Raw genomic sequence first — 13431 nt, forward strand, 5'->3', positions numbered from 1 at the left:
GGCAATGCTGAAAATCGACATTGCCAAAAAATCCTAAGCAACACTTACCGATTTCTTTGCCGTTTGCTTCTCGTCGCCGTCCTCGCTGCAACTTGATCCCTCCGCTTCTCTCCTATGCAATGGCGCCGGTACACAAACATGTTGCTAGAAGTCTGCAGCTAATCTAATGAGTAACACACAACCCAATACACAGACACAAACACAAAACACTAGCACGCAAACTTCTGCCATCCTGCAATCCAATGAGTTCACTCATCCCAATCAAAACCACAACTCAAACTCGCCGCCACATCATAGTAAACGGCAGAAAAGAATAAAGAAAAGTTTTGAAATCATATCTTGGTCCGGTCGTCCGATACCCGAACCCGGCCGTTCCGTTCTGACAAACTGACAACCCAACTATGTCGACGGTCAACCTTCAACAGGGCCCGCAGATCCAGCGGTGAACAAGTTAACGTCTCCTTCGAAGTAGTAATAGGATAACTTGGAGAAAAACGTTCAAACCCTGTTGTTACTGAATTGTTTCTACTACTACTAGCTTAATTAACCACCCCTGCATCCAACCCTTGGCATGCTACAACCGACAACCGTTGCAAACTTGGGTGAGAGAATACATACAGTAGATTCAGTATAAAATTGGAAAGAAGATCATCGAAAGAATGAAAAAGGCAGCTGCATCAGCATGCAGCTGCGCATCAAAATCAAATGTAAAGATGGCGACCATGAACGACTGCGACGTGGATAAACTGCAAAACAAACTAGTGCAGCGACACTGACTCGAATGAGTAAAGAAGCGGAGAAGACGAAACGGCAAGGAAAGCGGATCGCTACGATCGCTCAAATGCACTAGCCTAGAGCGTGCATAGCGCATGCAGTCAAACGGTCACGTGATAAGTGCGTACACAAGTCATACGTCATAATAATGCAGTTGACAAAGAAAAGGAAACAAAGCTGAGCGCGAGGCAAACAAATCTGCAGAGCGCGAAAATATAAACACATTGAACGAAGGATTTGTTTGAGAACAAAATGCACAGGCAGACAAAGAAGAAACAGTTCGAAGCTAGAATCAATGTCCGTGTTTCTTAGAATCAATCATGGAGAAAGCTAACTAAGAGTAACTACCTCTGTCACGCAAGACCGGACCTAAACACCTACGAAGTAAGAATTGATGTGTTACGAGAAATACGTGTAGTGAAATAAATTGGTGTGCATTGCATCGTGACACAACTTGCCAAGCTGCATGTACGTGATTGTAAATGTACAAACAACATGCAACGTCGTAGTAAACACAATCGTAACTCGTGAATTCCGTGTTGGTGACTCAAGGCAAGCAGTACCTTGTGTACACGTTGACAACGACGAACGAATTGATTAGACTCTGATAATAAATACTAATAATATGAAAGAACAACAAAACGTAAATGTCACCTACGATTACACAACACTGTTCGGACTGTTATTCAAAAAATGTGTATGAAATCAAAGGCATGATGCACTTAGCACTACCGGCTCAAGTGATTCACATGTTTTAAAGAAGAAGGAGTTCCTAGAAGTAGGTTCTCCTTCTGAAAGTGAGTGCGTGCTTTTCAACTAAACCAATCAATCTCGTCGTCCACGGAAAAAGTGCAAAAGAGTGAAATTCCCGTGTAAATAATTTACCACAGTGCATTATCTGAAAAGAAAAATTATTTACACCATTTTCTACCACTGAAAGCTGTGCTAGTAAGTAATGCTTATGATTTTTTGGCCATGCCGAAAATCGACATTGCCAAAAAACCCTAAGCAACACTTACCGAGTTCTTTGCCGTTTGCTTCTCGTCGCCGTCCTCGCTGCAACTTGATCCCTCCGCTTCTCTCCAATGCAATGGCGCCGGTACACAAACATGTTGATAGAAGTCTGCAGCTAATCTAATGAGTAACACACAACCCAATACACAGGCACAAAACACTAGCACGGCAAACTTCTGCCAAATCTGTCCGCCAGGCAGGCTTCACGCTAAGTTTGAAAACCGTTTGCTCGCACATCAAGCGAAAAACTTAAAAAAAATAAATAAATAAAAAAAAAGGAATTTGATCGATCACCTACGCCTTCGGTATGCCTTCAACGCTCTTCTCATTCAATTCAACCAATCAATCTCATCGTCCACGGAAAAAGTGCAAAAGAGTGAAATTCCCGTGTAAATATTTTACCACAGTGCATTATCTGAAAAAGAAAAAAATATTTTCACCATTTTCTACCACTGAAAGCTGTGCTAGTAAGTAATTCTTATGATTTTTTGGCAATGCCGAAAATCTACATTGCCAAAAAACCCTAAGCAACACTTACCGAGTTCTTTGCCGTTTGCTTCTCGTCGCCGTCCTCGCTGCAACTTGATCCCTCCGCTTCTCTCCTATGCAATGGCGCCGGTACACAAACATGTTGATAGAAGTCTGCAGCTAATCTAATGAGTAACACACAACCCAATACATAGACACAAACACAAAACACTAGCACGCAAACTTCTGCCATCCTGCAATCCAATGAGTTCACTCATCCCAATCAAAACCACAACTCAAACTCGCCGCCACATCATAGTAAACGGCAGAAAAGAATAAAGAAAAGTTTTGAAATCATATCTTGGTCCGGTCGTCCGATACCCGAACCCGGCCGTTTCGTTCCGACAAACTGACAACCCAACTATGTCGACGGTCAACCTTCAACAGGGCCCGCAGATCCAGCGGTGAACAAGTTAACGTCTACTTCGAAGTAGTAATAGGATAACTTGGAAAAAAACGTTCATACCCTGTTCGGACTGTTATTCAAAAAATGTGTATGAAATCAAAGGCATGATGCACTTAGCACTACCGGCTCAAGTGATTCACATGTTTTAAAGAAGAAGGAGTTCCTAGAAGTAGGTTCTCCTTCTGAAAGTGAGTGCGTGCTTTTCAACTAAACCAATCAATCTCATCGTCCATGGAAAAAGTGCAAAAGAGTGAAATTCCCGTGTAAATATTTTACCACAGTGCATTATCTGAAAAAGAAAAAAATATTTATACCATTTTCTACCACTGAAAGCTGTGCTAGTAAGTAATGCTTATGCTTTTTTTGGCAATGCCGAAAATCGACATTGCCAAAAAACCCTAAACAACACTTACCGAGTTCTTTGCCGTTTGCTTCTCGTCGCCGTCCTCGCTGCAACTTGATCCCTCCGCTTCTCTCCTATGCAATGGCGCCGGTACACAAACATGTTGCTAGAAGTCTGCAGCTAATCTAATGAGTAACACACAACCCAATACACAGACACAAACACAAAACACTAGCACGCAAACTTCTGCCATCCTGCAATCCAATGAGTTCACTCATCCCAATCAAAACCACAACTCAAACTCGCCGCCACATCGTAGTAGACGGCAGAATAGAATAAAGGAAAGTTTTGAAATCATATCTTGGTCCGGTCGTCCGATACCCGAACCCGGCCGTTCCGACAAACTGACAACCCAACTATGTCGACGGTCAACCTTCAACAGGGCCCGCAGATCCAGCGGTGAACAAGTTAACGTCTACTTCGAAGTAGTAATAGGATATTACTTGGAGAAAAACGTTCAAACCCTGTTCGGACTGTTATTCAAAAATGTGTATGAAATCAAAGGCATGATGAGCACTACCGGCTCAAGTGATTCACATGTTTTAAAGAAGAAGGAGTTCCTAGAAGTAGGTTCTCCTTCTGAAAGTGAGTGCGTGCTTTTCAACTAAACCAATCAACCTCATCGTCCACGGAAAAAGTGCAAAAGAGTGAAATTCCCATGTAAATATTTTACCACAGTGCATTATCTGAAAAAGAAAAATTATTTACACCATTTTCTACCACTGAAAGCTGTGCTAGTAAGTAATGCTTATGATTTTTTGGCAATGCCGAAAATCGACATTGCCAAAAACCCTAAGCAACACTTACCGAGTTCTTTGCCGTTTGCTTCTCGTCGCCGTCCTCGCTGCAACTTGATCCCTCCGCTTCTCTCCTATGCAATGGCGCCGGTACACAAACATGTTGATAGAAGTCTGCAGCTAATCTAATGAGTAACACACAACCCAATACACAGACACAAAACACTAGCACGGCAAACTTCTGCCAAATCTGTCCGCCAGGCAGGCTTCGCGCTAAGTTTGGAAACCGTTTGTTCGCACATAAAGGAAAAACAAAAAACAAAAACAAAAAAGGAATTTGATCGATCACCTCCGCCTTCGGTAGGCCTTCAACGCTCTTCTCATTGCTGTTGAAATGTTGAAACGTACATGCTGCTCTAGCAGTAGGCGATTTGTAGCAAGAACAGCTGAATGTGTCGATGGGTTGTCGAAAGAACGGAACTAAACGCAAGGAAAAGAACACTGCTAGACTGGAAAACAACGGTGAAACTAACAGGCACCGCTACCATGGCTACGCTGCGATGTTACCAAAGTATCACACACAAGCAGCTACAGATAGACTTATCGATGATCTGGCTCCTTACCTGACCGCTTCTAAAAGTAAACGAGGTTGAGTTCACACTGGCCTTCCGCCATGTTGAACACTTACCGACCGTGCGTGCACAACTTTTTACAACGGATACGCATCTCGCCATCTACTACTAGGTAGTACTTTTAAAAAATCTTTACTACAGTACAGTACTACTACTGGCCCCGGTCCGTCCGCCACGACTTGCTAATACGTATGTATTACTGCACAAGGACCAGTGCAATACCGGCCGATATCTGCACGAACGGCGAAGCCGTAAGTGCAGATATCGACGCCGGTATTGCGCGCGTCCGAGTGCAGTAATACATTTATCGCACCCCTGCCACCACACAGTCTCAGTCTGTCACCACACACTTGTGTGTGTGACTTGACACGGTCTGGTGCAACCCTAGTACAGTCAGTATCGCCTATAGCGTTGGTGTTTGATTTTGAGCATTTTATCACTATAAGCGATATATTACTATGACCGATACTGCATGCAATGTATGCAAGTGGGGTGTCAAATGACTCAGCGCGCCATGCCCATACGCATTACATACATGTCCAATGTCATGTAGCTGGCTGTAGCTCCGGACACACAAAATCAGCATTTCCTCATGATGGAGGCATATTTTGGCAACTTGTACAAGCAAAACTCACCAAACAACACTCACTGGACAAGTTCTTCACGAAGAAGTAACACCCTGTTCTTCTCTGACATCGCTTGATTTCACATCAATCACTATAACCGACGCAAAAATAGTGTAATAAAGGTCTTTTGAAATATGAATTTGATCACTATAGGCGATATATTACTATAGACGATTATTACTATACGCGATAACTGTGTATACTTAGTTATGGTAAATGAAAATGAATTTGAGAAATTGATCACTATATCCGGTATATTACTATAGCCGCCAACCTTATAGGCGATACGGACTGTAGAATGCTTCATGCAACCCTGCTATCATTTCACAGTCATACAACACAGCACAACCAGTCGCGTTCATTTTTAGAGGAACACTTCTTTCGAGCAGCTGCTGTATACACGGGAGATCATGGAAGTAGCGGGACAGCTTGCTCATGTCGTCGTCGTTGATGGGGTGTTTGTGCTCCACCGCTTTGACTTCTCCCCGCTTTCTTTGGCTTCAGGAGGAAAGCCTTCAATGCAATGTTTGCGTCCTTGAACGCTGGGTCACTGTGGACGTTCATGAGCCGCTTCAACTCGACTAGCTTGCGATGTATTGCGGAACGGAAACCGAGCAAGCTTGATGCAGAGTAGAACTTCACTCCAGCTTTCTTCGGACGGAATTCGACGTATGCATGTCGCAGAATGTAAGCTAGGTCGCTTGCCGTAACCGTACTCAGGTCACAGCGACGTCCTGTGTCTTTACAATACTCGTCAAATAAGCGGAGCCATTTGTCAGTTGCCTGCTCTGTGTTTTTGTTTTTCTGCTCAGGCTGTCGATGGCGGCGTCGGACAGTTTCTCAAATCGGCTGTCGACAGTCTTCTCCAATACTTGGGCGTCTGCTGTCTCGACTCTCACGGAGCTTGTGAAGTTGACTTTGCGGACGCAAGCCGGGTCCACATTCGCTTCCGCGACAGCGTCCTCGACCAATTATTAATATTATTATTTGGTGTGCTGCAGCAAGTCAGCAGCGACAGCTTGGCGGAGCGACTCGCAATATTCCCCAGTACACCGCCAGCCAATGACCAGATGACTATGTGGATGCACTGCAGTGCGATATTGCACCCCGGCGAGTGAGCGTGCAAATAACCTATATCTGCACGCTCACTTCGAAGCGAGCGTGCAAATAACCTATATCTGCACGCTCGCTTCGAAGTGAGCGTGCAAATAACCTATATTTGCACGCTCACTTCGAAGTGAGCGTGCAAATATAGGTTATTTGCACGCTCACTCGCCGGGGTGCAATATCGCACTGCAGTGCATCCACATTGGCTGGCGGTGTACTGGGGAATATTGCACGCTCAGTAAGGCCGCTGATTGGCTCAAACCATGGAGACGCTCACGTGGGGTGCGATAATACTAAGTACTAGTACTAGCGCGCTCTCTACATGACTTGTAGTTGTACTAATATGAGTATGACAAAGTGTCTGGGGTCTTCGCTGCAAACAGTCTGTCTGATGGGTGTTTTTGGAAACACCAAACTCGGAGTTACGAGGAAGATTTTTGGTCTCGGTTGTTCTGCCCCGTGTGGCTTGTACTACAGTATGATGTAGTAGTAGTAGTAGTCGGCGCTCTACTCACTTGTGACCAGGTGACCAGTGGTGACTATGGACCGGAAAACAGCATACCGGTGGCCACTGAGTCTGAGAGGAATGAGGACCCGGTCCGCGAGCACTTGACAGTTATATTGATTCCGGACTGTGTAGTTGAACTACGGTTCTTGTGAGGTGACGACCTTGGAGAACACGGAGCTGGCACTGGGTGCCGTGGCAACCGACCTACGTGGCCTAAGCAACTAACTACTTACTAACGATGTTACCTGGTTACTTGCCGCTAGCTAGCTAGGTCTGATGATGACTGCCTTGTAGCGATTGTTTGTTTGTTTATTTGAAGTTTTAGTTTACATCGCAAACCAGACGGGCATTGATGCCCAATATTATGATGGCGATAGATCATGTATGTGTATCCAAGGCAAGGGAGTGTCTTCCCTTAGATTAGAATAATGCAATAGTCAAACAGCAATTCTTTTTTTAATAATAAAAATTGTGGTTGCGACTTCGGCGATGATTGTTAGGAAAGGATTTGCTGCATGCCCACACTGGAACTCCCACTATTCCGCTGACTTGACTAGACACTCGACTGACTAACGACTGTTCTCACCGTCCAAGAGCGAGAAAGCTTTTTAAAAAAGACGACGAAATCCGAGGGAATGTCAAAGGCACTGAGAAAGAAGAGTTTCATGTTTGAGGCATCCCGGCAAAGGAGTTCGTTCAAGGAAAATCCTACGGAGATCGAAAAAACCGGTCCACACTGGTACATGGTGAGACTCAGAACTGACTGAAGTGAAGAAGTCAGGAAAAGAAACGACGATAAAGAACACACCCGATGCCACATTTGCAACCGAAAATGTTGCGTGAGGAATCATTAATTTTCTTGCCTAATACCACGTGTAGTAGTAATACTAGTATTACTAATAGCAAGAGCACAATCATAACCAGTTATGTACTCTTGCTAATAAGTAAAGTATTAGTAATAGTATCTCGCTGCAGCGCGCTCGGCCGGCGAGAAATGCAACGACTCACGCCGCTATCTGGTGTTGTTTATCATGGTTTATCGCGCTGGAAACGGATCGTCTCCGTAAGTAACATACACGTAATGTAGTTTGTATCCCTGGTGATGTTTGGACCTGAAGAGCACTGCACTACCGCCAGTACCGGGTATAATAAGTGATGCTCTCCAGCCTTCAGGCACAGTCTTCCCCAGTCTACTCAAGCTCAACTGATGAGGGGTGAATTCCCCGTAACACTTTGTATTTGAGCATGCAGGGAGTGGTGCAGCTTTCTTGCAGGTTTGTCGAGTCGAAGGTTCAGTGGACTTCCCGTGTGCTCTGGATGGCAGTCGTGAGCCAGTCAAGTGTCAACTACGGTCAAGTAGGCGGAATAGCGCGAGCTCCAATGTGGGAATCGAGCAAACCCTTTCCCTTATGATCAGCAAAAGAATTGAAGGACACGAAACATGCTACAAGTGAGTGTAAAAGGTTGCTATAGCCGATTATTCTGATAAGTTATAAGGCCACGCGTTTTTATTCCTATGTTTCTCGTCACTCGAAAATCTAAAATCGTATGCAGGAGGTGGAAAACAACAAAAAATGACCGAAAAATAGAAAAAACAGTTTACTAGACCTTTGCCGCTTTGGTCATACTAAAATCGACCAATACACCGTGTATAAAAATAGCATCAAAGCAAGTTAGCAACTAATACTTACTACAGTAGAACATGGCAGGAGCTTATGTGCACGTGCAGCTAGATTGCGTAACAAAAACGGCATGCAGGGACCTCGCATCATGTGTCGCGCGATTCGAGAATCGAGGCGGCAGTTCGCGGAATGCAGGTCATCTACGATGAACAGTCTACAGAAGGCATTCTGCTAGTGGATGTGCACAATGCTTTTTTTAAACAGCCTTGACAGAGCTGCTGCACTTCATAATGTTCGACTATTACTAGTATTAGGTCCGTCGTTAGCGATTATTATGCGGAATTCATCCGGTCAGTCAGCGCGGCTGTTTGTGGCGGTCGGTGGTGAGTTGGCCTCACGAGAGGGCACTGCACAGGGCGATCCCCTTTCAATGGTGTTTTATGCCCTTGCCACACTGCCTTTGGGCCAGTGCCTTCGGGCAGATTGCCCCTCCATTTGCCAGACGTGGTATGCGAGTGACTCCAGTGGTGGAGGAAAGCTGCAATGTCTGCGCTTGTGGTGGGACAATCTACAAGAAAACGGTCAAAAGTATGGCTATTACACCAATTCGAAGAAGACTCTGTTTCTGGTAAAGCCTGGCATGGTTGATGAAGCATCTCGCATTTTCCATAAGGCCACGCCAAGTTGTTTCGGGTCACCGCGCGCGTACCTTTTCGAATTGGTTGACAAGAAAGAAAGAAAAAAGGACCCAGACGAGTCAATCGATGGCTGTTTTGGCGAACATTCTCTAGCCAGTATGGCAGATCAGCTTCTCGATAATCTTGCATTCCAGGTGATGGTACGTAGAAAGTGCGAGCAATGAAATTCTTTCCAAGCCGTCCGGGAGGGCCTACTCACCGAGCGAGCGGAAATTCCAGGTTTCAAGAACTCCGAGATTTTCCAGGCTCGTTGTGATGGACAGGAATTCCAGTTGCCTGGTCGGTCCTCCCGTCAAAGTGCAGGAGCCATCCAAGAAATCTGTTGAGGTATCGCAGTACAGTCTGCCAGCTGTACTGTGACGACTTTTAATGCTATATGTATTCTGTGTGCAACATGGCTCAATACACATAGAATGGAGTTTTGTTTTTTCTTCTGTTTTGTTTTTTCGCCATCCCACTTGCCTTTTCCAGGAAATTTCCGACGCGAAACACAGAATTAACTTTGCGTGGCCTAATAGCGGCATACAACTAGTCACTGGTGCTGTGAAATACTTGGGTTCGCAAATAGGTGAGACTGATGCAACGGCAAGCAATGCGCGGGAAACAGTTGAAAAATGAGTGTTGAGTTGGGACGCCTCACGGTCTTTGCGCACACCGAACCGCATGCTGCCTATTCAGCTATCACTCACGGCCTTCATGGCCGCTGGACCTACATGCATATGTACATGCTGCGCACGGTAGCATTCCCCGCTGATTGTTCGACTTCTCTTGACCATATCGTAGCAAATGAATTATTGCCGCCACTCACAGGGAGAGAAACCTTTCCTGATGGGGAGCTAGCATAACTGCGCCTGCCCACACGCTTTGGCGGGCTTGCTATCCCGCATTTCCAGCACCCGGCGGTTTTTGAATTAACCTCGTCTCGGCCCGGTTCGTAACTGATTTCCAGGTGGCTGAGATTTTAATAGAAGTTCACCCTAGAAAGACAACTTCACAACTATTAATTTTACTATTACTTGTAGCGAAAAATGCACTGATTCCAATGGTGAAAGTTCCAGGTTGATCGGAGCAGCCGTTCTCGAGTTTAATATACCAGTTTGAAGTTGGCACTAAATTTGGTGACATCATGATGACGTCATTAACTTGCCCAGACTAGGCCGGATGTATGACGTCAGAGAGATAGACTTTGTAGGGGAGTAGATGGGGAAAAACCAATTTCTTTGTTGTTTCTCGGCAACAATGAATTTCGTACTAGATTTTTTCCAGTCGGATACCGGTAGGGTGCCAAATGTCCCATGCCGAAGTTTGAAAAAGATCCGACTTCTTTGGGACAATGGAGAGCCAAAATTCTGAAATTTCCCCATCTACTCCCATAAATCCGGCCTAGTCTGGGCAAGTTAATGACATCATCATGATGTCACCAAATCTAGTGCCAACTTGAAACTGGTATAACTCGGGAACGGCTGCTCCGATCAACCTGGGACCTTCACCATTGGAATCAGTGCATTTTTCGCTACAGGTTGTGAAGTTTTCATTTCAGGGTGAACTTCCCCTTTAACCAACACTTTAACCAACACTTTAACCAACATTATGCATCGTGGTTGCCTAGATCTCCAAATGCCATAATCGAGTCGGCGTTGCGAGCAAAGTCCGCTGTTGATCGGGACCGACGCCTAGAGGAAGAGAATATGTGCAATGAGATTCGTCACTCAGCTTCATCTGCAGTTGTTCGGAGGCTGGACCAGCTCTCAAAGAAGGCCGAGTGTTCAGGCCCGGCGGAAGCAATTGTTGATTGGTCCGGCCAAGTTTTTTCGTCAGCACAGCACTTGTGCACGTGTGACACAACACAACGTCTCTTTGCTCATCGTAGACGTAGGTCAACCAAGACCATGTCTTGAAATACATGTATGACGCCTGACAAGAGCGCTTCACCACTGCCTTTTTCCCAAATTCCCGCCGAGGAAACGCGAAGGAAGTGGTTGGGTAGACTGGCACTTCTGGCACAGATACTTATCTGGAAGAAGCCATTGCTGCTAAGCATGCACTGCAGCTAAGCTGACCAAACAGCGAGAGTGAAAAAATACTTCGTTCAGTAAGTACTTGAGGGTTTTTCGTCCTGTGCTTCACATTCTTTTACTGAACGAAGTAGTTTTTCAAATTATTTGTCTCGCTGTTTGGTCAGCTTAGCTGCAGTGCATGCTTGCAGCTATGGCTTCTTCCATGATCCAGCGAAGTATCCATCATGGCACGTGCTTTCAGGTCGCGCGACTTGCGCCACAGGCCCACACTCACACAGTACAGGCCACAGCTAGCCCTCAAGCGCGCACGCGTGCACGGCAAGATTCAGAGCGAGATCGCAAGTACGCGTACATGTACAATCGATGATCACAAATTTGAAAAACTACTTCGTTCAGTAAAAGAATGTTAAGAACTCGACGAAAAACCCTCAAGTACTTACGTACTGCATCGTAAAAAAATCGTTGGTGGCCGAAAAGGTAGTCCGGCCATGGCCGGACCGACCGGAGCGGCTCCGCCGGCCCAGTTAACGTGGTTGAATACGTTGCCACTTAATGAACATGGCTGCCATCTGTCAAAGGGTGACTTTCGAGATGCGCTAGCTTTAAGTTATGAGACGTCTTTGAAGGATGTGCCAGCCACATGTGTTTGTGGAGAGACCTTGGTAACTCATGCCATGTGCTGTCCAACAGGAGGAGGCTTTCCAGGTGCAAGAGTGTACTGGTTGAGCCTCCGCTTGCTTCGGTCACTGGTGAAGTGTTCAGAGCAGCTAGCACGAATGTTGCGGATGACGCAAGACCTGGCATGAAAGGTGAGAGGTTTCTGGACCAGGGCCTAGGACGCATTTGTGGATGTTCGAGTTTTTCATCCGGACGCGTCATATACAAAGAAGTCAGTTCATGTCCCTCTCCTCGAATGGAGAAAAAATTTGGAATACGCTGAACGTATCATACGTGTCGATCGTGGGACCTCCACTCCCCTCATCTTCTCCACGACCAGATGTACGTCGCCAGAAATCAACCGATTTCTGAAGCGTTTGTGCGGTACGCTGGCTAGCGACGACAACAAGAAGACTTAGTATGGAGAAATGATGTGCTATATCCGGACTTGGTTAGCATTCGCTCTGCTAAGAGCTGCAATAATGTGCATCCGCGGCACCTGCTCGGCATACCACCGTCCAGTCAATGCACTCAAAGAGATGGAGGTTGTGGAGGGGTATATGTGAGGTGTTATGTGTCTTAGTTCTTATATTTCCCGTAGCTATGCAAAAGACGTTACTTCAATCAAAGACAGCTGGCCACAATATTCAAATAGGGCCTTCAAATGCAAGATCATAACGTGAAGCAACTTGGAAGAATGAGTATGTATGCGAAGTGTATCGGGGAAATGCATGCAGGGGGATAGTGTGGGTTCAAATCCTAGATTATGTCTTAAAAAATCAATTGGAGAAATGAAAATTTTATAACATCCCTATGCTTTTTTGCCTAGGTCATCAAGTTGGTAGACGGTATCGTATTACCCTCGAATGCAAAGAGAAAGTTGACTCTCGCTAGGCAAAAAAGCATAGTGTAGGGCCCTGAGCTTCCAAGCTCTCTCGTGTTAATTGTATTTTAATCTGTATCAGGTGCTGCTGTAGTTCTGAAGTGGTGCTCGTACATCACATAACTTTAATACATAGTGTTCATCACACGTTGTTTTTTCTTCTTTTGCCCCGGTTTGCGTTGCATATTTTTCCTTTTCTGGTTTTCTGGGTTTGGCATGTGTATTGCATTTTCATCCAGTGGGTTTCTTTTGCCCGAGCAGCGCTTCTCAGTACATTCAACCCGAAGTAAAGTATTGGACCTCGCATGCGAAACCAACACTATGATCTGGAACCTCCTTGGTATCACGAAAGGAGTTTTACAATTCGCTAAAGGCTGATTCATACTTCATTTTGCGTACGGGAAACGCGTCGCGTCGCGAAAAAGTTGATCTGAGCTCAGCTATCAGTTTCGCGTACGGGAAAGTCATCGCGCCGCGACGGTCGGGCGATGGCTTTTCCGTACACGACATGAAGAATGAATCGGGGCAACTTCCACAGGATCACTGAAAGTGAAAAGACTTATGACATCATGACTCATGTCATGAGTGAGGGCATATTATGACATTAGGGAACTCAACTCAAACTTTCCAAAATACGGTCTCTTCGCTGCACACGTCACTTCAAAATAAATAAATAATTGAATGTTTTCACCCTGAGCAGGGGCCATGCCGGAAAATTTGGTGCATTCAATTATTTTGAAGTGACGTGTCCAGCGAAGAGACCGTATTTGGAAAGTTCGAGTTGAGTACCCTAATAGAAACTAAGTTGCTACAACACA

General features: G+C 45.4%; 1 protein-coding gene across 1 annotated transcript; it reads right to left on the reverse strand.

Moving 5' to 3' along the window:
- Positions 1-158: 158 nt before the first annotated feature.
- On the reverse strand, positions 159-4389 carry LOC135819838 (uncharacterized). The gene is made up of 5 exons (XM_065333158.1): positions 3933-4389; positions 3136-3250; positions 2327-2441; positions 1794-1908; positions 159-163 (listed from the first exon to the last, which is right to left on the reverse strand). The coding sequence occupies exons 2-5, from the start codon at positions 3225-3227 to the stop codon at positions 159-161; spliced, it is 327 nt and encodes a 108-aa protein (XP_065189230.1). The 5' UTR covers positions 3228-3250; positions 3933-4389.
- Positions 4390-13431: the final 9042 nt, after the last annotated feature.

Source organism: Sycon ciliatum, chromosome 1 (genome assembly GCF_964019385.1).
Source record: "Sycon ciliatum chromosome 1, ocSycCili1.1, whole genome shotgun sequence".
Taxonomy (NCBI): Eukaryota; Metazoa; Porifera; class Calcarea; order Leucosolenida; family Sycettidae; genus Sycon; species Sycon ciliatum.

Bases quoted from the DNA above. Each gene is read 5' to 3' on its own strand.
- LOC135819838 (XM_065333158.1), bottom strand. From the start codon at position 3,227: ATGTTTGTGTACCGGCGCCATTGCATAGGAGAGAAGCGGAGGGATCAA. The intron at 2,442-3,135 runs GTAAGTGTTGTT...GTTACTCATTAG, and splicing joins AGCAAACGGCAAAGAACTCG to ATTAGCTGCAGACTTCTATC. The intron at 1,909-2,326 runs GTAAGTGTTGCT...GTTACTCATTAG, and splicing joins AGCAAACGGCAAAGAACTCG to ATTAGCTGCAGACTTCTATC.